At 38.4% G+C, this 27,852-nt stretch overlaps 2 protein-coding genes and 1 long non-coding RNA gene across 11 annotated transcripts in view; 2 read left to right on the top strand and 1 right to left on the bottom strand.

Moving 5' to 3' along the window:
• RC3H1 (ring finger and CCCH-type domains 1) overlaps window positions 1-21,999 on the bottom strand; it is a 75,744-nt gene extending 53,745 nt beyond the window's left edge. For 4 of the 9 annotated variants that reach the window (XM_086343700.1, XM_086343706.1, XM_086343704.1 and 1 more), the window contains exon 1: window positions 21,789-21,999. The gene's annotated coding sequence lies outside the window, so the exon portion shown is untranslated. Of the gene's footprint in view, window positions 1-8,223; window positions 8,318-21,788 lie in introns of all 9 variants that reach the window. The other 5 variants (XM_086343701.1, XM_086343705.1, XM_086343708.1 and 2 more) reach the window with 3 other exon arrangements.
• Window positions 17,940-23,105, top strand: LOC147356340 (uncharacterized). The gene is made up of 3 exons (XM_086342923.1): window positions 17,940-17,976; window positions 21,605-22,316; window positions 22,928-23,105. The coding sequence occupies exons 1-3, from the start codon at window positions 17,940-17,942 to the stop codon at window positions 23,010-23,012; spliced, it is 834 nt and encodes a 277-aa protein (XP_086199049.1). The 3' UTR covers window positions 23,013-23,105.
• Window positions 23,106-23,370: 265 nt separating this feature from the next.
• LOC147356339 (uncharacterized) lies at window positions 23,371-27,064 on the top strand. The gene is made up of 4 exons (XR_015143226.1): window positions 23,371-23,521; window positions 24,558-24,625; window positions 25,103-25,227; window positions 25,976-27,064. It is a non-coding gene; the product is annotated as an uncharacterized LOC147356339 (long non-coding RNA).
• Window positions 27,065-27,852: the final 788 nt, after the last annotated feature.

The raw sequence follows: 27,852 nt of genomic DNA, 5'->3' as shown, positions 1-27,852 counted from the left end.
AAGCTTCAGATTCCTATTCTATATAGCAAAGTTCTACACTGTGTGTAAAAACGTGCTCCACAAGAGGTCATTAGAGTTATTACAGAGGTGGTGAAATAAAAAGGCCAAAGTCAAAAGCATCATCTTAAAGGAGCTGTGAGGCAGTAGGCAGGGAAACTTATCTGTCATAGCAAAACATCAAAGAGTTTTTTTTTTAGTTTGCATTAATAGTCTGCTGAAGATTACATATGCTGTATGTACATATGTCCTCACCATTTAATGGTGGCCCAAAAATCAAAGAATAATGAGAATAACAAAGTCAGATATATGTTGTTAACTGCTTTCAAATTAATTGTAGATGTCTGAAACTTGTTTTCTTTGTGAAAACTGATGTCTTATGAATAATAACACTTCCTAAAAAACAATAACAAAACCAACACCAAGAACAATGCACAGAAACTGTTTTGAGCCCTTTCTGTATATTAATTCATTTTACTTTAAAAATTAAATATCTTTTAAAAAAAAGAAAAATAAGAAAATAAGCTTAAAGACAGGAGAAAAAAAAAACTGAAGTCTCCTTAATTAAGACTCTTTTTTAAGCCAAAAAGATAACTCACTTATCTTTTGAAATCTGTCCTCCTGCTAAAATAATGGCTCCTTTTCATAAAGGAAGTTTACTCCTCCTGTCCCTAGAAGTTATTTTGAGACACAATGACAAATCTGATTGGCAAGTCCTCAATAATCTTGAATGTAAGGGAAAATGTTCACTATAAAAAAAAAATTAACTTGTGTCTCAGAAATTTATATTCCAGATTGTTAAATACTAATTTATAAAACTCCTGAGGAATTCAATGAAATTGAGACATTTTAAGGTACAACACTAATACTGTTTCTTTAATGTATCCTAATTTATTAGTTCTTTCCTTGCTTATATGGAAGCATTTAAACTTAAATCTTTGTGAAAAGGAGCTAAAAAAAAAAAATTTTACTTCTATCTCCACAATGCTATAAGTAAAAAAAAAAAAAAGTAACTCAATCCCTGTGCCTATCCTCTGGTCTCTATTTTCTTCTCCCTCACCTCTGAGTTTTCAAATTATCACTTTATTCCAACCACTATTAGTGTATCAACAATCTTCTTATGAAATTCAACAGTCACATCTCAATCCTTATCTTCTTTCTATGTGTTTAGTAATGTTAACCAGTTTCTCCTGCAAATGCTGCCCTTCTGGGCTTCTATAATGGCATACTTTCCACGTATTCCACTAATTAGCAGGCTACTCCTTACATGTCCCTTTTGAGGGCTTCTCCTTCTCTGCCCATCCTTGCCCTCCACCCATAAATGCAGTTCTTCAGAATTCCTTCCTCAATTCTCCTCTCTACAAAATTTCCCTGAGTGATTTCATCTACTTTCAGCCTTTGACTACCAACTGGATGCTTATGACTTCCAAAATTTCAAGCCACTCTTCTGAGTGCCAGCATCATATAACCAGTTGACTACTAGTCATTCATGTCCAACTGGGGTCTCAAACTATCTCAACCATACCAAACCTTTTGTTCCGTATGTTAATGATGAAGTGACTTACCTATTGAGAGAAGCATAAGTAATCATCCTTCACTATTCAGTTTTCCTCAAACCTGCTCTCCCCTCAACTAACAATCATTATGTCCCATTCATTTTATTTCCTCAGTGTTTTTTGAAACCTTTCCATCCATTTTTAAATCCTTACTTTAGGCTGCCAACATCTCTAACTGGGATTGCTGTGACAATTTCTTAAGTCCATGTTAAAAGTATCCTCAACAGAGCAGGTTCTTTAAAATCAGAGAATGTCTTGGGCTTCCCCCCGTCCCCTTTCTTGATATCTTCCCTATGGTTTTAATACAGAAGAAGCCAGCTAATATACAATAGCAAACATATCAAGCTGGAATATTTATGCTTTCACCAACAGAAAGTCAACTGAATTAATAGAAAGCTGCTAGAGAAGAAACCTAGGGCTTTACTATCCAAAGTATCACGTACAGATAAACAAGGATAGATAAGACTTGAATAACACTATAAATCAACTAGACTTAAGACATCCATAGAATGTTCAACACAACAGAACTCTTTAAGTGCTTATGCTTATGAAACATTCTCCAAGATAGACCATATATGCTAGATGATAAGACAAGTCTGAGTAGGCTTAAAAGGATTGAAATCATAAACACTGTAGTCTCTGAATACAATGGAATGAAATTACCAACAAAAAAACCCTTAAACTCACAAATATAGGGAAGTTAAACAACATACTGTTGCCATTTCCTTCTCCAATGCATGAAAGGAAAAAGTGAAAGTGAAGTCGCTCAGTCGTGTCCAATTCTTAGCAATCCCATGGACTGCAGCCTACCAGGCTCCTCCGTCCATGGATTTTCCAGGCAAGAGTACTGGAGTGGGGTGCCACTGCCTTCTCCAATACTGCTAAATAACCTAAGTCAAAGAAGAAATCAAAAGGGAAATTAGAAAATATTTTGAAATGAATGAAAATGAAGATACACCATACCAAAATTCATGGGATGCATTTAAAGTAAGGCTTAGATGGATTTTAATAGCCTTAAGTGTCCATATTAAAAAGAAGAAAGTCTCAAATCAATAATCTTACTTTCCCACCTTAAGACATTGGGGAAAAAAAGATATCTAACACCAGCAACACAATGACAAATTCTCTGTGGCCAAAATATAAGTTCTGAATTTAATATTGTTAAGTAATGCCAATTTTAGATGATTTCTTCCCTAAATACTACAAAAGAGAAACTTATAAACAAAAGACATTAAAAACTTAAAAACCCAAGTATTCTAATATCACAAACAGTTTAATATTAGTTAATGAGGTGTAAATGCAATTTAAAAAAAATCTTGACAGTTCCTTTTTACAATGAATATACATATTTCAACTTGGAAGAGGGAGGTAGAGAGATACTTCAAGGCTGATGTACCCAAATATAAAATCTAGGGTTTTGTTTGATTATTTTAAGCAGATAACTTATAAGCAATCAAGTCTTAACATCAAAGCTAGCAAATAATAGAGGAAACAATTCTCAACTGTATCTTTCAGAGGGCCTCTGGGATACCACTTATTAGTAGCAAATTATGCTGGCATTCCTATCTTTGAAGGAGATTATCATAGGTTCAAGTAATAAGTGAGCAATATGACAACCCAGATAGCATACTAAAAAGAAAAGACATCTCTTTGCTGACAAGATCTATAAAGTCAAAGCTACAGCTTTTCCAGTAGTCATGTACAGATAGATGTGAGAGTTGGACCCTAAAGAAGACTGACAGCCGAAGAAGTGATGCTTTTGAACTACAGTGCTGGACTCTTAAGAGTCCCACAGACTGGAGATCAAACCAGTCAATCCTAAAGGAAATCAACCTTGAATATTCATTGGAAAGACTGATGCTGAAGCTGATGCTCCAATACTTTGGCCATGTGAGCCTATTCACTGGTAAAGACCCTGATGCCTGGAAAGACTGGAGGCAAAAGAAGAGGGCGGCAGAGGATAAGATAGCATCACCGACTCAATGGACATGAATTAGAGCAAACTCCAGGAGACAGTGAAGGATAGGGAAATCTGGAATGCTGCAGTCCATGGGGCTGCAAAGAGTTGGACATGATTTAGCAACTGAACAACAACATAAGCAAATGGAAATTTAAAGGAATGACAAGTTCTAAAATAATAATAGAATGTATGGATGGGTCAAAATATTCTAAAAACTTAGAGTGCTTTATTTTTTAATCCTCAGAATAACCTTGCAAAATATTATTACAACTTTGAGAAAATCAGGGCTCAGAAAAGTTAAGCAATGTTCTTAAGATCTCACAGCCACCAAGGGTTGAGATTCCAACCTAGTTTATCTAACTTTACTCTGAAAAAAGTTTTCCCTTAGGTTTTTGAATCATTTCCTGTGACAGTCTGCAAAGATGGCCACAGTTCCTCCCATCCCTTTAGCTACACCCCTTTGTAATTTGACTTTGCTATTCTTTCTATCAAGAAAGAGAATCTTTTCCTCCACTTTGAATCTGGGTGACCTTGGCTTACTTTGAAAACTGTAGTTGAATATAGCATTAGTGATGTTTGTAGAGCTCCCGACAGAACATAAAAGCCTCAAGAAACCTTGCAACTTTCCACTCTTACTCTCTTGGAACATGGTGCGACTATGTGAAGGGCACCTGAGCTAGACCTGAGATGAGACCAACAGAACAGAGAAAAATTGTCCCAGCTCAGACCCCTAGAACAATCAGCCCCAGTTTTAGCTGCCAGATGACTAACCTCTGAGACCAGCAGCAGAACCACCTGCAGCTAACCTAGTTCCAAGCACTAACTCAATTATAAGCAAACAGTTGCTGTTTTAAGCCACTCTAAATTTTGGAGTGGTTTGTTACTCAGCAATAGATTATCTGATTGTTTATATAGTCAAGACACAATTTTACATTTATAAATTTCACTAAAGCCTTTTGAGAAAAGAATAATACTGAATATTCATAGTAGAATCTAAAAGGTTCCCTCAACTGAATTATAAACTTTTAATAAAGTGAATCTCTTCTTTTTATAAGGCCTAAAAATTACCAATATATTTAAATACCTTCACAAACACCACATGCCTAAATTTAGCTTCTTATTCTTGCAGCATAAATTATCAGTAACTGAGAAGAGCACTCAAGTGTACCAAAATGGTGATATTTTCAAAGCACAGCATGAACAACAAATCCTTAGACTTAACAATATGTACTACTTAGGCTTAATTTGGAGAAGGCAATGGCAACCCACTTGCCTGGAAAATCCCATGGACAGAGGAGCCTGGTAGGCTGCAGTCCATGGGGTCGCTAAGAGTAGGATACAACTGAGTGTCTTCACTTTCACTTTTCACTTTCATGAATTGGAGAAAGAAATGCCAACCCACTCCAGTGTTCTTGCCTGGAGAATCCCAAGGACGGGGGAGCCTCGTGGGCTGCTGTCTATGGGGTCGCATATAGACGGACACGACTGAAGCAACTTAGCAGCAGCAGCAGGCTTAAATCTATCTGAATCTTTGTGTTCTATTCCAACCTAATACACTGAAACTGTCATCTATGTAACAGTCCTCCATGTTAATGTGCCAGAGCAGCATTATTAACTTATTGAAAGTGATTCAAATACTCCCAAGTTAGCTATTATTAGTCTTCACTGGTACAATCTAAAGGCCTAAACTTCCTTACCAGCATCACCTTAGTCATCTTCAACAGGCTATACTTGCTTTCACCCACCTCTAACTTACCTTTACGTACTCCCTGAATCTTTTCCCCCTCTATCCCATATCCCAAAACTGTGTGTGGCGGGGGTGGGATCTGGGTGCTAAGCACTTACAAACCATCTCATTTAATCCTCCAACAACCTTCTGATCAGGTTACAGCAACTTCTATTATTTCTTTGGAAGAGAACCACAAAGCATATTTTATTAGAATATTTCACTGAAAAATAATCAGGGGACTAAAACACAAAGTGAATTTTAATTTTATAAATATTTTAAGATACTTAATATATTGAAATATAACATACATACATAAAAGGTATACAGAGTGTTCAGCTCAATGAATTATCAAAGTAAGCATACCTGTATACCTCGTCCTTCCCAGAAAGCCCCTCACTATCCTTCTCAATCATTATCTCTTTATTCTTGTCAGAGCCCACTGCTATCCTAACTTCTAATATTGTAGATTAATTTTAACTATTTTAAAATTCTATGTAATGAAGTCATCAGCATGTGTTTTCTATTTTGGCTTCTTTCATTCAACATATTTGTTAAGGTTGTTTTTCCTACACTTACATTACTAAACTGTTACAAAACATTCCAGTTAAACTACAATTAGAAAGCAAACCTTCATGAACTCATTTTTGGAGTACTGATGATATTTGATTTTGAATGAAGCAAATTTCTAGTGCTGAACTAGAAGGAAAACACCAGGTATCAAACAACAAAACTGGAGAACAAAGAATTCCCTCTTTACTCAAGAAAACAAAGCAGCACATGTGTTACACTAATAGCCCTCAGTCCAGTTCAGTCGCTCAGTCGTGTCCAACTCTTTGCGGCCCCATGAATCACAGCCCTAGGCCTTTACTTTTACTTGTTTCTACCTTTTTCTTCCTGAGGGAGCTTGTGTCCTAGACTTCCTTGTGGAACTTCGTAGCTACCACAGGGCTCTGACTGAGTCTAGAACTGGGCAGCAAAGAAAAAACAGGCACATGTATTCAGAATAGGTAAGCTTCAAAGGCAATGTGCTTCTTTTGCAATGGGTGGGTGATACTTAGTGCACACTCTGACCTAGGGAATCTTTGTGTTAAAGATATAACCTATTTAATAATAGCAAAATAACAATAACATTCGTACTATTAAAATGTCCCCATAATCTACTGGCCAAGGCCTAAGGACATTTTTATCACTGTTTATTTTAGTGAAATATGCCTAAAAGAATTCAAACTATTTCCAGAACACAAAGTCGCAAGGATATTCAACTGCACATACTTGAAAAAGAATGCTTAAAAAAAAAAGTATAGATTCATTTTCCACTTTAGAACTATTTCTAGACTGTTAATCTCAGGCAAACTTCTATTTTGAAGAGTTTAAAAGAATGAACCAATTGCTACATGGAGTCCAAACCCAGAAGCCTACAGCTACAATGTATCTTATTTACATATATCAAGTGGTTTGAAAAAGCCATATAAATTGTAAAAAGATATTTTGCTGTTCCCAAGTAGTAGCTCAGAGAAGGCAATGGCACCCCACTCCAGTACTCTTGCCTGGAAAATCCTGTGGACGGAGGAGCCTGGTGGGCTGCAGTCCATGGGGTCGCTAAGAGTTGGACACGACTGAGTGATGTCACTTTCACTTTTCACTTTCATGCATTGGAGAAGGAATTGGCAACCCACTCCAGTGTTCTCGCCTGGAGAATCCCAGGGACTGGGGAGCCTGGTGGGCCGCCGTCTATGGGGTCGCACAGAGTCCGACACGACTGAAGTGACTTAGCAGCAGCAGCAGCTACTGTTAGAGAACCTACTGATTTGTTACTACTGTACCAGAATTAAACACAAAACATTTCCTCCAAAATAGGTAACAATGATCTCTGAGGGAATAAATACGTGCTTAGGTCTGTGTAGTGTGTGCAACAGGCAACAGAGGACAAAAGGATGGGATACGCCAAACCGCCGTGGGTTATACAACAAACAAATCTAATTTTACATGCTATTCTTTCATAAAATAGGGGGCCTCCTTTCTTATCTTGGAGAAGGCAATGGCAACCCACTCCAGTACTCTTGCCTGGAAAATCCCATGGACGGAGGAGCCTGGTAGGCTGCAGTGCATGGGATTGCTAAGAGTCGGGCACGACTGAGCGACTTAACTTTCACTTTTCTAATCTTAAATCACGAACAATTTGTCCCTCTCCCAATCCTGAACTTTCTCCCTATTTCCCTACACATATTATTATGTGAATTCCCTGAGGGAGGGCCTCAGTTGATTACCTTATTTAAAATGGACCCCTCAACCCTAATCATACTACCACCACAATCTGTGCTTCCCATCTCATTCCTGATTAATTTTTCTCCAAAATACTTCTCACCATTCAATATGCTGTTTCTCTTATTTTGCTACAGTGTGGAACTGCCACTAGTAAAATTTAAGTTCCATGAAGACAGAGATTTTTGTTTGTTTCTCTCTCTCATCGTTTTTGAGTATATTTTATGTGCCAGGCACTATTCTAAATTTTACATGCATTATCTCACCTAGTCCTCACGATGATCCTATTAGATATCAGATATCATTATATCTTAATATTACAGTTGAAGAAACTCAGCACAAATGTTAGGTAATAAGCACAAGGTCACATGGTAATTAACTTGTCTCTATTTTTTTAAACTGGTAATGCCTTCTGTAGCCTTTGTTTCTTTAGTTACCTCACTACACAACGTGACACTCAATGTACACAACCTAGTAATCTGGTAAGCATCCTAGATTCCACCCTCTTCTACCTTCATTAAAAATTTTATATCATTTCTTACATCTGTATCTTCCTTTCTATCTCTCTTTCTATGATTGAAGGCTGTATTCATTCATTCATTCAAAAATTACTTACTGAGCACTGACCAAGTGCCACACACTGTCTTAGGATCTGAAGATGTAGTTCCTAGTGAAACAAAGTCCCTGCTCTCATACAGGATATATATAGTCTCTCTCACCTGGATCACACAGTGACCTTCTAAGTGATCTGTCTCCAGCTTTGTCTTCCTTCACCCTCCTCACAGCAGCTGGTCATTCACTTATGGTTTTCTTCTATGACCAAAAACAAAAGCAATAAAAAAGGACAATAACTTGAAAGATCCTCTTTCACAAGAGGATATCAAAATGGCCAATAAGTGTATCAGATACTTCTAAGAATCATCACAAGGGGAGTTTAAAGTAAAATGGCAATGAGAAACTATACCTAGCAGAATGGCTAAAAAAAAAAAACTAACTGACAATACCACATATTAAAGGCTATATGAGCATGCAAAATTCTCATACAATGCTGCTAGCAGTGTGAACCGGTACATTTGGAAAACTGGCAGTATCCTCTTAGATTAAACAAAAGCCGACTAAGGACTCCCAAATTTCACTGCCAGAGGAATGACTACATATGGTTACCAAAAAACGTATGCAATAATGTTCATAACAGCTTTACTCATAAAATGCCAAAAACAGACTGTAAACAACCCAAATGTTCATAAACAGTAGAGTGGATAAACTGTGACAATTTCATACAATGGAATACTATACAGCAAAAATAAAAACAGAACAACTGATCTACTGTTAAATATAACATGGCCAAATTTCAGAATACTACAATCAACAAAGCCAGATACAAAATAGCACCTTCTGCAGGATTCAGTTTATAGAAGGAGCAAAAAGAATACATGATGTACGATTTAGAAGAAAAACAGACTATGGTGCTAGAAGTGAGAATTTACTCTTGGGAAAGTTGGGAAACACTGGGGAGGAGAAAGAGTAGAAAGAATTCTTAGGTGCCAGAAACACTGAGTATCTTGATCTGGATGGTGGTTACACAAGTGTACATACATAAAAAGTCATCAAGATGTACACCTATGATTTTTGCCCTTTAGTGGGTGTGTTTTGTACCTCAAACATAAAACAAAAACAAAAAAAAACACAACTCTTTGATGGTGCCTTAGCAGAATTGATCCCAACTGCTTGAACACGTCATACAAGATCCCTGGGTTGTGGCCCCTACCTACCTCTCTAGCTTTATTTTTCATCACCATCTGCCTCAGGTTTTATATTTTAGCAACGAAAGTATGAAGATTTCCCCACACACAACATATGCTTTTTCACTCTAGGTCTTGACTGGCTCAAATAAGTTAGGGATGTTAAACCCCTATTCACCCTTTAAGTCTCATTCAATTCAGGAAACTCCAGAAATCTCTTTAAAGCCCAGTATATATTAGGTTGCTCCTCTGATGGCTCCAATACATTCTAAACTTTATCTATAAGAGAAAATCCATACTGTTGTATACTGCAGTATGCCATTTCATTATTGTTTAGTTGTTCAGCTGTGTCTCTTTGTGACCCCATGAACTGTAGGTCACCAGACTTCTCTGTCCATGGAATTTTCCAAGCAAGAATACTGGAATGGGTTGCCATTTCCTCCACCAGGGGATCTTCCCAACCCAGGGATTAAACCCACATCTCCATGTCTTCTGAATGACAGGCAGATTCTTTACCACTGAGCCACTGGGGAAGCTGCTCCATGGCACATATCTGCTCAATAATTTTTAAATGATTGAAAAATATCACTACCTGATTGTGGCATGTTTCACATTTCTAAAGATAGTGCTGGACAAGTCACATGAAAGGTAAGAGTGCAGAATATATCACATTGGTTCTATTTTTATAATTCTGGTACTTAATATTTAGAAGAAAGTATACCTCCAAAATTAACCACATTCTTAAAAATATCTATAAATGAGGCAAAGCTAAAACTGAAGTAACAGATTAAAAAGTTAAGGATAAAGAAGCTAATCTGAAAAGACTATATATTGTGTGACTCCAGCTACACAATATTAGATTCCACAGAAACATATGAAAAGATACTTCACATCATATGTTATCAGGGAATGCAAATTAAAACAATAAAACACCACTACACACTATTAGAATGGCCAAAATCTGGAACACAGACAATATCAAATGTTGACAAAGATGCGGGGCCAACAGGAACTCTAATTCATTGTGGATAGGAAGGCAAAATAGGCCAGTTAACTTGGAAGACAATTTGGCAGTTTCTTACAAAACTAAACATATTCTTACCATACAATCCAGCATGACTCTCCTTGATATTTACCCAAAGGAGCTGAAAATTTGTATCCACACTAAAATCTGCATGTGGATATTTACAGCAGCTTTATTCATAATTGCAAAACTTGGAAGCAATCAACCAAGACGTCCACCAGTGAATGGATAAATAACTGTGGTACAATCAGACAATGGAATATTATTCAGTTCTAAAAAAAAAATAAATGAACTACCAAGCCATGAAGAGACATGGAAGAAACTTGAATGCATATTACTAAATGAAAGAAGAATGCATATTGTACAAATCCATAGAATGTACAACACCAAGAGTGAACCCTAACCCTAATATAAACTATAGATTTAAACATCAATTTTAAGTTTATCAATTATAATCAATGTACCACTCTGGTGGTGAATGTTGATAATAAGGGTGGCTATGCATGGGTTGGGGAAAACTTGGTACCTTCTCAATTTTACTGTGAACCTAAAACTGCTCTAAAAACAAACAAAGTCTTTTTAAAGCTAAAAAGAATATTTTAAAAAGTTAATAACTGAATTTGAAATCTTCCTTCTCCTTTGCCACTTATCATTTTGTCATTATACAGCTGTAAAGATGAGTAAAGTTTTAATACTCTGAATACGGTGAATTAACTAATAATGCATGTCAATCATTAGGGGAATAAGTGCTACAGCTTCAATATTTAAAGGTGTTTTCAAGAGATTATCTGTTCTAAGCTACTCTTAAATGCTTTTAAAGAGATTTAAATATTACATTTTCTATCCTAAGGATTTTCTTATTCAAAAAACCCTCTCTCCCTCCTCCTCTCCTTTTTAAAGCAGGAGAAAGAGAATAAATTGAAAGGAACTTTTGTGACCTTATGAGTAGATTTTATCAACTGCAGACTAACATAATAAAATGACATTTTCAAAAAACTTGACTCAGGTAACTCATAACTCAACTTTTCTAAATGTATGAAGAGCCTTACATTTTTTTAAAGTTTTTAATAAATTTAAAGAGAGGCTAGATTCAAGCAAAGAGTGACAGTTTTAATCAAAACAGTAATTAATGTAAAAACTGACATATAAAACATGGGTTTTAAGAGCAGTAATTACAGGGAAAGCATTTCAAAATGAAGGTTAAAATTCAGGCTTTTTTTTTTAATACAGTACTTGAACATGCAAGACTACTACTCTTTTAACAGAATGTCTTCACAAAAATGAACTTTTGAGCAAGCATAACTATCAATAACCTCAGATATGGAGATGACACCACCCTATGGCAGAAAGTGAAGAACTAAAAAGCCTCTTGATGAAAGTGAAAGAGGAGAGTGAAAAAGTTGTCTTGAAGCTCAACATTCAGAAAACTAAGATCATGGCATCTGGTCCCATCACTTCATGGTAAATAGATGGGGAAACAGTGGAAACAGTGTCAGACTATTTTTTTGGGCTCCAAAATCACTGCAGATGGTAATTGCAGCCATGAAATTAAAAGACACTTGCTCCTTAGAAGGAAAGTTATGACCAACCTAGATAACATATTCAAAAGCAGAGACATTACTTTGCCAACAAAGGTCCGTCTAGTCAAGGCTATGGTTTTTCCAGTGGTCATGTATGGATGTGAGAGTTGGACTGTGAAGAAAGCTGAGCGCCAAAGAATTGATGCTTTTGAACTGTGGTGTTGGAGAAGACTTGAGAGTCCTTTGGACTGCAAGGAGACCCAACCAGTCTATTCTAAAGGAGATCAGTCCTGGGTATTCTTTGGAAGGACTGATGCTAAAGCTGAAACTCCAATCCTTTGGCCACCTCATGCGAAGAGTTGACTCACTGGAAAAGATTCTGATGCTGGGAGGGATTGGGGACAGGAGGAGAAGGGGACGACAGCAGATGAGATGGCTGGATGGCATCACTGACTCGATGGACGTGAGTTTGAGTGAACTCCAGGAGTTGGTGATGGACAGGGAGGCCTGGAGTGCTGCAATTCAGTGATAGACAGGGAGGCCTGGTATGCTGCGATTCATGGGGTCACAAAGAGTTGGACACGACTGAGCGACTGAACTGAACTGAACTAAACCAGTGTACAGTGAAGGTCAAATCAAGACCATACACAGTATGGCTATTTTCAGCAAAAGCAGAGGTACAGCTTACCCCAAAAGAAAAGCAAGAGAGACTGACACAAGGCTCTCCATTTTTCAAGCTCTGGAAACTTGAACATGATAATCTGAAGAATGTTTAAGAAGATACAGGTTTATGTGGTAACCAAATTGGATGTTACAAAGTATTTGAATAGAATATAAACTACACCAGGGGCCAACAGAGAATTTTGGATGGCAACAATGTTCAGTTAAAATTCTATTCACTCTTACCAGCTAATATTCATATTAGTACAGGAAATTAATTTTTATTAGACAAAGTGGGTCATACACAGAGCAAAAAAGTTTTTCCATCATAACTGAATTATAGAGAAGAATCAGTGAAATAAATTTCATTTTCAAGTTCTCATTTTTTAAAGAATTAGTACATCATTATTTATTAAATCTATAGCTATAACCTCTACAGTTTTGATATAAATCACAGTCCCCAATAAACTCTTCAAACGTAACTGCAACTTTAAAATTACTGTAAAAGCAACCCCAACTAGTGGAAATCCCCAGAGAGAACTAGAAAAAGGAGTTCTAGATTCTGATCTAATTTCTGCCAGTTATTAGCTCTGAGACATGTTTACCTTTGATAAGAATTCAAAAGGTGTAGAGAAAAAACGAAGAAAAAGATGACTCTAGATTTTAGGGACAAGAAGAGTGGAGTAAAAGATGATGCCCTGATAGGAAACCACATTATAATGGACAGCATCTGAAAAGGCTGATTCTTTGGGAGAGTAAAGAATTTTAAATTATGTTAAGTTTAGGACTGCTGGCAGCATAAGCCAAAGCACTGAAAATGTAGGCTTAATGACAAATTGAGGCTGTGTAGGTAAATTCTCTGTGAGAGTGAATGTAAATGGAGAATCAGATTTTGACTGGTATCAGCGTTCTTCAATAGAACTTCTTGAGATGATGGAAATGTGCTATATCTGCATTTTCCAATATAGTAGCCACTAGCCACATGTAGCTACATGTAGTGATGGACAAGGAAGCCTGGCATACTGCAGTCCATGGGGTCGCAAAGAGTCAGACACGACTGAGCAACTGAATTGAACTGAGCCACATGTGGCTACTGAACCCTTGAAATGTGGCTGGTGCAACTGAGGAACTAAATTTTAAATTCTGATTTTAATTAATTAAAATTTAAATTTATCCATACAACAGAGCATTATTTAGCAATAAAAAGAAATGAGCTATAAAGTCATGGCGAGACAGGGAAGAATCTTAAACGTACGTTGCTAAGTGAAAGACAATCTCACCCGTAGAACCATACAATACAAATCATGAACTGTAAAGTAAACTATGGACTTTAGTTAATAATTTGTCAATACTGGTTTATCAATTATAACAAATGAACCAAACTAATGTAAGATGTTAACAGAAGTAACTGTGGGGAAAGGCATACATGGAAACATTACTTACAGTGCAGTTTTTCTATAAACCTAAAACTGCTCTATAAGAAAATCTAAATAATCACATGTAGCTAGTGCCTGGTAACAGCACAGGTTCATATTAATGAAAGACTGATGTGGGAAGAGAATGAGAATGGTATTTCATTCTTTACCACCAACTCCACCAGTACACAAGGTTTATTTTTATGTTGAATACTAACATTTGACAGCAGAAAATGTTCAAATATTCTAGATGAATATCTTTCTAAAGTGATTTTTATTAAAATTTAAGAAAGTAACATTTATTGAATGCATACTATACTAAAGATATGTTAACTCACTTAAATTTCGAAACAATCCTTTAAGATATTACCATTTCTGTTTTTAGAGACAAAAAATTATACAGTTATATGATAAAAGATGGGAACTAAGATACATCTGACTCCAAAGTCTATGTTTTAATATACTCTGTATATAGTTTTATGATTCCCAAATCACACACATAAGGGAATGTTCCCAAAATGAATCTACCATGAAGAACAACAGGTTATACTGCAAAATACAATAATTAATTAATTAATGATATACTCAGAAGTCTAAAGTGTCTTTGTATTTCATTGTCCCAAGCTAATGTGATAATGTAGGACTGGATAAATACAAGCTGGAATCAATACTGCTGGGAAAATATCAACAAATATGCAGATGATACCAGTCTAACGGCAAAGTGAAGAGGAACTAGAAGAGCCTCTTGATGAGGGTGAAAGAGGAGAGTGAAAAAGCTGGCTTAAAACTCAACATTAAAAAAACAAAGATCATGGCACAAAGTCCCATCACTTCATGTCAAATAGAAGGGGGACAAGTGGAAACAGTGGGCTCCAAAATTACTGCAGATGGTGACTGCAGCCATGAAATTAAGAGACGTTTGCTCCTTAGAAGGAAAGTTATGACCAACCTAGACAGCATACTAAAAAGCAGAGACATCACTTTGCTGATAAAGGTCCATACAATCAAAGCTATGGTTCTTCCAGTAGCCATGTATGGATGTGAGAGTTGGACCATCAAGAAGCTTGAGCGCTTAAGAACTGATGCCTTCAAATCAGGGTGCTGGAGAAGATTCTTGAGTGTCTTTTGGACTGCAGGAGATCAAACCAGTCAATCCTAAAGGAAATCAACCCTGAATATTCATTGGAAGGACTGATGCTGAAGCTCCAATGGGAACAGCTGACTCATTGGAAAAGACCTTGATGCTGGGAAAGACTGAAGGCAAAAGAAGAAGAGGGTGGCAGAGGATGAGATGGTTAGATAGCATCACTGATGCAATGGACATGAGTTTGAGCAAACTCCGGGAGACAGTGAAGTACAGGGAAGCCTGGCATGCTGTAGTCCATGGGATTGCAAACAGTCGGACACAATTTAGAGACTGAACAACAACAACGGTGATTTTTATCTTACTACTCTTCCTGCTGTCCATCTTACCTAGAGTGCCTCTACTCCCACACCTAATTTGCATTTTTAATCTGCTGTGAAATTATATCAAACTTCTTAGAATAACACACAGTGCAAGAGAGGTTCTAAGCCAGTTGCCTTCATATAGATGATTTAGTTCATTAATATTTAATGAAGGCTTTTTGGCTATTTCTTATTCTAAATTGGGATCTGGCCAGATGATACACTGTTTTATAATGAAGCTAAGAATATAATGATCCTGTTTCATTCACAAATCTTACACTAAACCATATTTTCAAGCATAATCTCTAAACATAACCTCATTTAAAGATGTTCTTTTATGATTAAATGTATTAATTTAGCACACTAGCTTTCTAATAAATGTTACTAATAATTCTAATAATTAAATGTTCTAATAATTATGTTATCAACATAAACGAGGTATATGTAAACATAAATATTTACAAAGAGAGTTGAAATTTTCCTGAAAAAATTCACTAGTAAAAAAAAAAAAAGAAGGGGACTTTGCTGGTGGTCCAGTGGCTAAGACTCCATGCTCCCAAGGCAGGGGATCTAAGTTTGATCACTGGTCAGGGAACCATATCCTACACCTGCAACTTCGACCAGGTGCAGCCAAATAAATAAATATTAAAAAAAAAAAAAGAGAGAATAAGAGAAAGCAGGAATTTTACGGCATTGAATTCTAAATATATCTATATAATTTTTTAAATCACTTTTAAAGTTGCTCTTAAAACACTTAATAATTAAATTTTCCCTAAAAGAGATGAAATTAGCATCAAAATTTAAATTTTTCTTCCCTGCTTAGAGCTTTTGTATCTGTAAAGTATTATAAATCTTTAACAGATAATATAAAATCTGTATTTCACTTCTCATCGTAAACATTAAAATTCAAATTTATTAGGGGAAGTACCTAATTTTGAATTTTGGAAAAGAATAAAAGAGTATTTTCAAAGCCCAAAATTGAAGCTTTAAATTCAGCAGTAATTCTAAATTTACAGAAGTCCAACTTTATTATACTTTATTCCAGAAAGAAAAAAAAGTCTGTTTATTTTCTCCCTCAATCAACCAACAAACATTTACAAACCAATTGCTTCTGTTTAACATGCTTTTGGAGGGAATTAGGTATAGAGTTGGAGAAGGCATTGGCACCCCACTCCAGTACTCTTGCCTGGAAAATCCCATGGACGGAGGAGCCTGATAGGCTGCAGTCCATGGGGTTGCTAGGAGTCGGACACGACTGAGCAACTTCACATTGACTTTTCACTTTCATGCATTGGAGGAGGAAATGGCAATCCACTCCAGTGTTCTTGCCTGGAGAATCCCAGGGACAGGGGAGCCTGGTGGGCTGCCGTCTATGGGGTCGCACAGAGTCGGACATGACTGAAGTGATTTAGCAGCAGTAGCAGCAGGTATAGAGTCTGGAGAAGGCAATGGCACCCCACTCCAGTACTCTTGCCTGGAAAATCCCACGGACGGAGGAGCCTGGTAGGCTGCAGTCCATGGGGTCGCCAAGAGCCGGGCACGACTGAGTGACTTCACTTTCACTTTTCACTGTCATGCATTGGAGAAGGCAATGGCACCCCACTCCAGTGTTCTTGCCTGGAGAATCCCAGGGACAGGGGAGCCTGGTGGGCTGCCGTCCATGGGGTCACACAGAGTCGGACACGACTGAAGCAACTTAGCAGCAGCAGCAGCAGCAGGTATAGAGTCAAGACCAAGGTTTTGAAGATTTAGTCAACAAGCAAATCCAAACAGCCTCAAATGTTAGCTGAATAAAAGTCATAAAGTTAGACTCATAAAGATAAAAGACCTTCAATCTAACCAGCATTTTCTACTGTAACTTCAAATAAGTTCTTGTTTATTAATATTCCAAGTTTATTTTATATATTAAGAAAAAACAAAAGGCAAACAAGTTGCAGACAACAGACTAAGTATTCATTGCTCACAATTGTAGAGAACATTAAAATTTAGTTAATTCTCACAACCCTAATGAATCTGAGAGTTTAAGTACAACTTCTCTGGAGTGATCAAAACAAAAACGTCAAAATGCTGTGACTTCCAACTTTTCTCCCATAAAGAATCCCTGGCAGCATGCCTACTGTACTTAGAGAAGAACACAAAGAATGAGGTGGTTTTTGATTCCTAACAATCATATCACAAAGTCTTTTCTTGCAATTTCAATTATACACAGCACTCGTGCTCAATCTTGGCTCAAAGTGATTTTATGTTAAATTCACACAGACAGAAAGTAGTATGGTGGGTTGCCAGGGACTGGGGGAGGGGGAATGGGGAGTAACTGCTCAATGGGTACAAAAGCTTCCTTTTGGGGTGATAAAATGTTTTGGAATTAGACAGAGGTGGTGGTTGTACAACATTGTGAATGTATTGGCACTGAACTGTTAAATATGGTTAATTTTATATTATGCGATTTAAACCTCCATTTAAAAAAATTTATGTTACAACATATAGACCATTTTAGAGTTCTTCAAAAACATTGTTACCACATTCAAATGCTGTTTAGATCTTGGAGATATTTAGAAAAAAAGCATTACAAGCTAAATTATCACCATATATATACAGTAATAGGTGTGTATTGATATCAGTGCTAAAATGCCTGAGAAACATCGAAATATTGCTGACATACTTTGTAAATAATCTCAAAAAATATATAAATGAACCTTGCGATATTTAATCCTCTAGGACAGAACACAATTTTAGTCAGCTCAACTGGGCATGTTAAGGTGAACTCAAAATTACTAAAATTTTTCTCTCAAACCTCAATCAGAAATACTGTAAACTGATGAGAAATGTCTAATATTACATAAAGAGTAAACAAGAATATAAGAAGTAAACAAGCACAAATCTGACCAACACTGGATATAAATAAATATGCTAAAGCTAACTGTCTTGCGGATGTAGCGCAACATCACTTCAGATTGAGTAAACTTCACACATGAAAATGTATAAACTCAACATTAAGAAACTTTGGAGTAAGAAAAATTCCTTTATATAAATGGTTGACAAAATTAATATTATGCTATACCCTCAGAGGCTAGTCCAAATACAGTCTAGACTTTAGGATTAAACAAAAGAGATGGTAATCTTAAAGTAGATCCTAATAGCAGGCTGATTTTGAAATATGTGACTGTCTTGATGCAGGTCAACCTGAGAATTTAAATCCACTTGAATCCAACCCCAAAGAATACCTGAACTCCTGAGCACATACAGGGCCAAAGCTAAACCAGGTCAGCATACCCTGCCAAGGAACATCCTGCTCCGAAGTGTCCACCAAACAAGGATCATTTATCAGTTTATTCTTCACTTTACTGGATACCAACCACATCCAAGATATATGCAAGAAAAGACTCATCAGGCCCCACCAAACTCCATTTCAAGCTCTAATATCTGGAGATAAAAAATGCTGCAGAATTCTAAATGGTCTATGGCTTTAAAAAATTATAAATGAAGAGCTTCAAATGTAAGCTGACCTGACCTTAACATCATTGAAAGTTACTAAAATCATTTAAAAATCTTCGTATTTATTTCAAAGGTACAATTTAGTTAACAAATTAAAGCCATGAAACAATTACAACATTACCACAAATCTGTTCTATGTAAACAGTATGAGTTTCTATATGTATGGCATTCAGATGTAATAAAACCAAAATCGAGGGTTTTTTCTGTAATTTACATGAGTAAATACTTTCTCAAACTTGTAAGTGAATACTGGCAGGGTACAAATAATGAAAATAGAAAGGATATTAGCACAAAAGGCAAACTCAATATTACAAAACATAGTTCATAGTTTAAAAAAAAGAAATTCGTCACAAAGGAGATGCAAATTTAACCTTGGGACATATGGCAGGAGTAGCAGTAGTAAAACATCTATTAATAAGTTGAGTCACAAGACTTGGGTTTGAGTAAGCTTTTTCATCTATTAATTAAGTGGTCTTTTTGCCAGTTATAGTAGCTTCTCCTTAGACTGAGACTCTTACTATATAAAATGAGAATACCAGCAATACTACAGACGAATTAGGAGGAATAAATGCAAATATTTTTATTCATTTTATAAATATGCTTTGAAAAACTGTAATTTTAGATTTTTAATGTATTAAAAAAAGCCTTTCAAATTTCTTCAAATGAATCAAACATATAGTAACTTTTAATATTACCTCAAAAATACAAAACTAATTCTTAAGCTGTAGTCCCAAAACTTCTTAGAGGAAATTCTTAAATTATCACTTGAGAAAATCTGAATTGACATAATTGGAATAAACATTAATATTGAGGACATGACAATTGAGGGGTCACATCTTAAAACAGCTTGACACAAACAAAAGCACAATTCTCCAAGAGCTTTTTCAATATCGAATAGAAATTGGGACCTAGCCTCAATGCTTGTTGGGTCAGCATCTAATTTCAAACACAAAACCATCAACACTTAAAAATCTTTGTTTTCAGGAAGATGATGAGGCAAATTAGTCCTTAACACAAGATCTGTTTTCACAACAAAGCACACTGACCACTTAAAATTTACAAAATCATAAGTTACTACAATTGTTCTAATAGGTTTAGAGTCACAGATAAATTTAAGTATCAGTCACAGATAAATTTAAGTATCATGATATAGAGATTACTTGCACTCTGTATCAATCTAACACAATTCAGCAAAAAAAAAAAAGACTGACTGATTAAATTATAACTTTGAACACTTTAAAAATGTCCCTTTTGAAATGTATTCCCAGAAAATTCATATCAGCAGGAGCCATGTGAAAGTTGTTCTCTCCCCACTACCTAAAAAGTCAAAACATCCGCAACGTTATTTATACTAGACATAAAATGAAAGTCATTCATATTCATCTATTATACTTCAATTCTAAACAATAAAATAGTCCAACCTCCACGTTTATTCAATTGCTAGTCTATTTACCGTGAGTTTTTGTGGAAGAACCAAGGACCAGTGCCTCTCATTAAAGTTCATATAACCTGAAAATGCTCTAAATTACAACAGACATGGACAATTCTAACTAGAAGTTCACCCTAAAACTGTGTAAAAGATATTAACTGGCATATTCTCTGCACAGCACAGGTTCTGTGAAGAACGCAAACCAGTTGGACCATGAGAGTGAATGTTAAATAGTGCAAAGCAGTCTTTCGGACGCATTCAAATATTTTTAATATAAATTTCTCCATACCGCCGTAGAAACTGAAATAGAAATAACTTGGATAATTTCCTCCTTGAGAAATTAAGTTTAGGAGAAATAGTAGTTAATTGTTTTTTTTTTTTTTTTAGTAGTTAATTGTTGACGTTTCAGAAATCACTACACAGGGCAACTACAATGCGTCTTGATAAGCCTAAACATTCAACAGAGTACAGTTGTTTCTACTTTTTGAAAATTGTTAAAAAAAAAAAAAAGACAAGTTCTAGCCTGGCGATGAACCTCTTCTGTCTCCTGAAGAAATGCTTCATTCGGTCTATTTTATCTAGTTAATATTGCTTCTTATGAGGCACACTAATAATTTAAAACGGTTCCTTTGAAGAAAAGTTTTATTCAAACATTACAATTTGTCTCCGCGTTGCCAGTAAGCGGCTTTGTTTCCAGTTTCTGGGACTATTCTGGGATGTCAAGAGTTACATTATTTACCGTTCCAAAAGAGCCCTTGTTTCACTCTCACCCTGGACGCGAACACAATTGATGTTTACAGAGAACCGATGCCTAGAGATGTTTAAAGAGGAACAGTCTTTAGCTCTCTCTCTCTCTCTCCATCCTTTGTCGATAATCACATTTTACCTGGTAGATTTCTTGCTGTTGTGCACTTAATTTTTTTTTTTAAACACCTGCAAACATAACCGCCCTAGCGCCGCCGGGAAGAAAAAAAGACTACCGGGCTCGCTCTGCAGTAGCTCCAGGCAAACAGACTTCGTAAAACCCACTTGGCCAAGGAAAGGGAGCGCTTAAGGGGTAGGGGAGAGGGAGCAGCCTTGAGGTGCAGGGAGGCAGAGGCGGCGCCTGTTTACAGACGCCTTCACCTCCTCCACCCCCGCAGCCTGAGGGTCCAAAAAGCATCCCCTGGGCGCTCTCTGCTCCCGCCGAGGTCCTCGGACTAACAGAGGGGCTGGGCAGCCTGGTGGCCCCCTCCCTATGGCCGAAGCCTCCCTCGCCCTCCCCACGTCCAGGGCGGCGTCTGTACCTCCCCACGGCCTACCCACCCCTGCAGGCCCTCCCGGCGGCATGCGGAGGCCTGAGGCCTAAAGGACGCCGGCCACTGACAAGCCCCTGGACCACCGGCGAGGTCCGAGACCGGGCGGGCGGACGCCACGGCCGAGGAGCCGAGGGCGGCCGAGGACAGACCCTGCCCCGCCGCGGCCGCCTATTGTTCCCGACGGAGGCCAGGCCGCGGCCACCCGGCTCCCCACGCCGCCGCCGCCGCCGCCGCCGCCGCCTGCCGCTCGCTCACCGCGCTGGTCCGAGCAGTAGCTCCTCTCAGCTCCGAGTCCCCGCGGCCGTCGCCACCGCCGGGGCAGCCACCGCTGCCGCCGCTGCCACCGTCGACTCTGACTCTGTCCCAGGCCGCCGGGCCACGGCCGCCGCCGCCACCACCAGCGCCGCCTCCGGCCCCCCACCTGCTGCTGAGGCTGCTCCTGCAGCAGGGGCCATCTTGTTGGTCTGCCTCCTCTTCCTCCTCCTCCTCCTCCTCTTCCTCCGCCCCGTCGCTAGTTGTCCTCGTCCCCTTCCTCTTCCTCGGGCTCCGGCCCGCCCCAGAGACTGGGGCGGAGACGAGGGCGAGGCTCCTCCTTCCGGGGGCGGGCCATGCGGAGGGGGCGGGGCGGGCGCGGGAGCAAAGCTCTGAGTCACCCGCCACCAACGCCGTGGAGGGAGGGCGGCGTCGCTCCCCGCCTGGACCCGGCGCGCACCCACGCCCTGAGCCGAAGAACTGGTCCCCCAGCGCCTCGGCGTCCCGCGGGCAAGTGGCCAGACGGCGAGGGTGAATTCGAAAATTTCTGACATTTCCAACCGGTCCGGCGCTCACCTCTAGTCCCTTGGCTATCTCAACCCGTCCCTCTACTCTTGTTTCTTTTTCACGTCTCTCCTCCTACACCTCAGAAGAATTTGTTCTTATCTCGTTTTATCCTGGTTCTTGATCACATCAGCTTTGCCCTAGTCACTCCTTTTACAGAGTCTCTGAAGAATTCAGCCTCCCAACAGGGCTGAACAGTCCAAAGGCCTGGACACTCGACTGCCTCAAAACGTCTCTCCAGGCCTATGTGACCAATTAACAGCTGTCTGAGGGAGGACAGGAAAAAGAACTGGCTCTTAGAAGAAAAAACTCGGATCTAAAAGCTAACCTTGTGGTTATTGAAAGTCTCTTCTCCCTTATGGAAAAGAAGTCATCTTCATTTGGGGTCATGGAAGACCCCTTCAAGACAATTCAGTTTAACCAAACATTTGCTTTTAAGAAAGGAGAGAAATGGGGATTCTTCTTATACCATACAGTCCTAATTTCAAAATAAATCAGCTAGAATAGAGAGAGACGGTCCTCAAATAAGCACGCAATTAATACTCTTCTGCATTATCATCCCTTTGTTTTTTCCTCAGGTCTGGCCAAGAGAAGAGAGATTTTGCTGTCCTGTCCTTTCTTCCCTGCATACATCCCCAACACCAAGAGAAGTACTATATTTAGAGAAGCTTCTGTTTTTAAGCTGATAAATTCAATTACTGTAACAGCCAATGTTTTTATATTATTTGTAAATAATATATCACACACCTTCCTAAATTCTGAGCAGAGAACAGTTCTTTTTAGTTGCTAACACCCTCCTGCAACTCAAATTTCAGCTTCTTTCTAGAAGACCTATTGATGCCTTTATACTGATTGGAATTTAGTCTCTTTGAAGTGGGCTGAATCAGTAACCATCTCTTCAACCCAGTAAATAGTAACCCCAGTCCTGACAAGGGCAAATTTCTAGCTACCATGGAGGGATTAGGTGGGTGTGTGCTAATCTAAAGGCTGTCTTTTGGATAGCATTTCCCTTCTCAGCCAGGCCTCCCGTCTCCTGCTGGGAAAAAAAGATTAATCTGTTCCTCCAGTTTTTCCTCCTCCTCCCTTCTCACTCCTAGGGAACCTTCCACAACAGAAGGTTTCAGCGGCTGTTGCTAGGCAAACATGCCAACTTCCCTGTTTAGGTGAAGCAAGTAAGCCAACTTTCATTACAGTCAACCTAGATAATGTAATTTATTTGAACTGTTAATAGTTACACCTCAACAGGTAGACCCACTTCAAGGTTCCCTTAAAAAGTGAGATTTTTAAGTTAAATTTATTTTTATTTTGGTTAAAAATAAGTTTTAAATGCAGGGGCTTCCCAAAATTCATTTTAATGATATAGTTAAGAAAACATTTGGCAAAAAAAAAAAAAAAGACCAGCTTTGAAGAAAGCAAGTGTTTGCAATAAAAACTAATCTACAAAAAGTAGTTTATATACTTTGAAGCCCCAGGTAGGGTAGATGTATAAAGTGCAGAGAATAATTTATCCCATGAGACTAAGTCTGTTTAGCAGATAATATGGTTATTCGGTGGAAAAATATATATATATATCCTGGATTTTATTCCCAAATTAACTCTGTAAGAATTCTAGCTAGTGAATTCAGCACTTTTCCCCCCTGATGCTGCTGTTTAAAATTTTTACTATGTTATTGTTAAGTGATAGTAACCACTTTTAGGGTGTTGAGAGTTAATATGAATAAGATTAAATAATTATGTTGAAATTTAAATTATATTTAAGCTTCTAAATGCTTAAATTATATAATTTGTTTTAATCCAGTGAAATTTATATGTAAATTTTCATGTAAAGGGCTTAGAACAGCACATGGCACACAAAAGGTATACAAATGTTCTTTAAAAATCCATTTTAGATATATATCATTATAGTCTTTAGTTTCTTGATCAGTCAAATAAGGATGACAGTAACCAAATACAATTTTGCTCTTAGCATGAACCCTAAAAATTTTTAGTGCTGTTTTTTAATGTCACACACAAATCAGTTAGAATAAGCCCTTATAAATTTTTTAAATGTGTTTTCTGATATGCCTATATAATGTTTTTCTTTTGATTATTTATTTAGAATAGGCTATGCTTTTTAGTTTATGCTAAGTGATTTTCTAAGTTACCATATGCTTTAAAATTGATCTGGAATGTGTAATTGTCAACTTAAAGCACTGCTTATTGTATTAGGGCTAGGAAAAAACCTTACTGCAAACCAACTCACTGCGACAGCTGAAACAGAGACTACTATAAGTTAGGTAGGTGACATATATACTCAACTCTTTGTTACAGATAAGTGCCATGTTATTGAGTAGGGAGGCTAGAGAGTGGGACGGACTGGAGGAGGAGGAAAAAATTCAAAGATAAATGAATCATGTGTCCCTGCCTTAAAAAAATGTAATAATCTAGTGGGAAGAATACAATGAGAAGTACTTATCAACAGCTAGAGTATAAAATAGATGATTCTTGCATAAAAATATAGAATTCTGTGAAAGTTAAAAGGAAAAACTAGTGGGAATTGTCATTCTTATGTCATAGAACCTACCTTTTGACAGATGTCAATACTGTGCGTTAGATCTGTATGTAGAGGCATATAAGTACAATCAGCTTTCAATAGACGCCTGATTGGAGGATTTGCTCACACACTAGCAAATAAATCTATTAATTAAGTTGAATTAGATCTATTAAAGTACAGCTGATTTTGGTATTGACCATCTGGTGATGTCCATGTGTAGAGTCTTCTCTTGTGTTGTTGGAAGAGTGTTTGCTGTGACCAGTGCATTCTCCTGGCAAAACTCTGTTAGCCTTCGATGACCTGCTTCGTTTTGTACTCCAAGGCCAAATCTGCCTGTTACTCCAGGTATCATTTGACTTCCTACTTTTGCATTCCAGTCCCCTATAATGAAAAAGACATCTCTTTTGGGTGTTAGTTCTAGAAAGTCTTGTAGGTCTTCATAGAACTGTTCAACTTCAGCTTCTTCAGTATTACTGGTCGGGGCATAGACTTGGATTTCCGTGATATTGAATGATTTGCCTTGGAAATGAACAGAGATCATTCTGTCATTTTTGAGATTGCATCCAAGTACTGCATTTCAGACCCTTTTGTTGACTATGAGGGCTACTGCATTTCTTCGAAGGGATTCTTGCCCACAGTAGTAAATAGAGTGGTCATCTGAGTTAAATTCACCCATTCCAGTCCATTTTAGTTTGCTGATTCCTAAAATGTCCACTGTTCACTCTTGCCATCTCCTGTTTGACCACTTCTAATTTACCTTGAATCATGGACCCAACATTCCAGGTTCCTATGCAATACTACTTTTTACAGTGTCAGACTAAACTTCCATCACCCGTCACATCCACAACTGAGTGTTGTTTTTGCTTTGGCTCTATCTCTTCATTCTTCCTGGAGTTATTTCTCCACTCTTCTCCAGTAGCAAACTGGGCACCTTCCGACCTGGGGAGTTCATCTTTCAGTGTCATCCCTTTAAAATCACTGCAGATGGTGACTGCAGCCATGAAATTAAAAGATTCTTACTCCTTGGAAGGAAAGTTATGACCAACCTAGCATATTAAAAAGCAGAGATATTACTTTTTTTTTTTTTTTTCAGAGATATTACTTTGCCAACAAAGGTCCGTCTAGTCAAGGCTATGGTTTTACCAGTGGTCATGTATGGATGTGAGAGTTGGACTGTGAAGAAAGCTGAGCACCGAAGAATTGATGCTTTTGAACTGTGGTGCTGGAGAACACCCTTGCGAGTCCCTTGGACTGCAAGAAAATCCAACCAGTCCATCCTAAAGGAGATCAGTCCTGGATGTTCATTGGAAGGACTGATGCTGAGGCGGAAACTCCAATACTTTGGCCACCTCATGCGAAGAGTTGACTCATTGGAAAAGACCCTGATGCTGGGAAGGATTGGAAGCAGGAGGACAAGGGGACGACAGAGGATGAGATGGCTGGATGGCATCACTGACTCGATGCACTTGAGTTTGGGTGAACTCTGGGAGTTGGTGATGGACAGGGAGGCCTGGCATGCTGCAATTCATGGGGTCACAAAGAGTCAGACACAACTGAGTGACTGAACTGAACTGAACTGAATTGTTCATGGGGTTCTCAAGGCAAGAATATTGAAGTGGTTTGCAATTCTCTTCTCCAGTGGACCACGTTTTGTCAGAACTCTCCACCATGACCAATCCGTCTTAGGTGGCCCTACATGGTATGGCTCATAGTTTCACCAAGCTATTCAAGACTGTGGTCCATGTGATCAGTTTGGTTAGTTTTCTGTGATTGTGGTTTTCAGGGTGTCTGCCCTCTGATGGATAAGGATAAGAGGCTTATGGAAGCTTCCTGAGGGAGAGACAGACTGAGGGGGAAACTGGATCTTGTTCTGATGGGTGGGGCTGTGTTTAGTAAACCTTTAATCTAATTTTGTTGATGGGCAGGGCTGTGTTCCCTCCCAGTTACTTCACCTGAGGCCAAACTATGGTGGAGGTAATGAAGACAATGGCAACCTCCTTTGAAAGGTCCCATACAGGCACTGCTGCACATTGCCTCTGACCCTCCAGCTGGCCACTGCCAACCCACACCTCTGCTGGAGACTCCTGCACACTCATGGGCATGTCTGGGTCAGTTTCTTGTGGGCTCACTGCTCCTTTCTCCTGGGTCCTGGTGCACAAAAGATTTTGTTTGTACCCTCCAAGAGTCTGTTTCCTCGGTCCTGTGTAAGTTCTGGTGGGTCAATGGTGGGGTTAATGGTGACCTCCTCCAAGAGGGTTTATGCTATACCCAGGTCTGCTGCACCCAGAGCCCCTGCATCAGGCCACTGCTGACCCATACCTCCACAGGAGACATCGAGTGGGTCTTAGGAAGCAACACTACAAGCAAAGCTAGTGGAGGTGATGGGATTTCAGTTGAGTTATTTCAAAGCCTAAAAGATGATGCTTTGAAAGTGCTGCACTCAATATGCCAGCAAATTTGGAAAACTCAGCAGTGGCCACAGGACTGGGAAAGTCAGTTTTCATTCCAATCTCAAAGAAAGACAATGCTGAAGAATGTTCAAACTACCACACAATTGAACTCATCTCACACACTAGCAAAGTAATGCTCAAAATTCTCCAAGCCAAGCTTCAACAGTACATGAACCGTGAACTTCCAGATGTTCAAGCTGGATTTAGAAAAGGCAGAGGAACCAGAGATCAGATTGCCAGCATCTGTTGGAGCATCGAAAAGGCAAGAGAGTTCCAAAGAAACATCTACTTCTGCTTTATAGACTATGCTAAAGCCTTTGACTGTGTGGGTCACAACAAACTGTGGAAAATTCTGAAAGAGGTGTGAATACCAGACTACCCGACCTGCCTCCTGAGACATCTGTATGCAGGTCAAGAAGCAACAGTTAGAACTGGACATGGAACAACAGACTGGTTCCAAATTGGGAAAGGAGTATGTCAAGGCTGTATATTGTCACTCTGTTTATTTAACTTACATGCA

The sequence above is a fragment of the Bos grunniens genome, chromosome 16 (genome assembly GCF_055505025.1).
Source record: "Bos grunniens cultivar Pamir isolate PY7600 chromosome 16, Bosgru_T2T1.0, whole genome shotgun sequence".
Lineage (NCBI taxonomy): Eukaryota > Metazoa > Chordata > Mammalia > Artiodactyla > Bovidae > Bos > Bos grunniens.
This window is presented reverse-complemented; position numbering and strand designations above follow the sequence as displayed.

Bases quoted from the DNA above. Each gene is read 5' to 3' on its own strand.
- LOC147356340 (XM_086342923.1), top strand. From the start codon at position 17,940: ATGCCTGAGAAACATCGAAATATTGCTGACATACTTT. The intron at 17,977-21,604 runs GTAAATAATCTC...GCCACTGACAAG, and splicing joins AAATATTGCTGACATACTTT to CCCCTGGACCACCGGCGAGG. The intron at 22,317-22,927 runs GTGAATTCGAAA...TTTTTTCCTCAG, and splicing joins CAAGTGGCCAGACGGCGAGG to GTCTGGCCAAGAGAAGAGAG.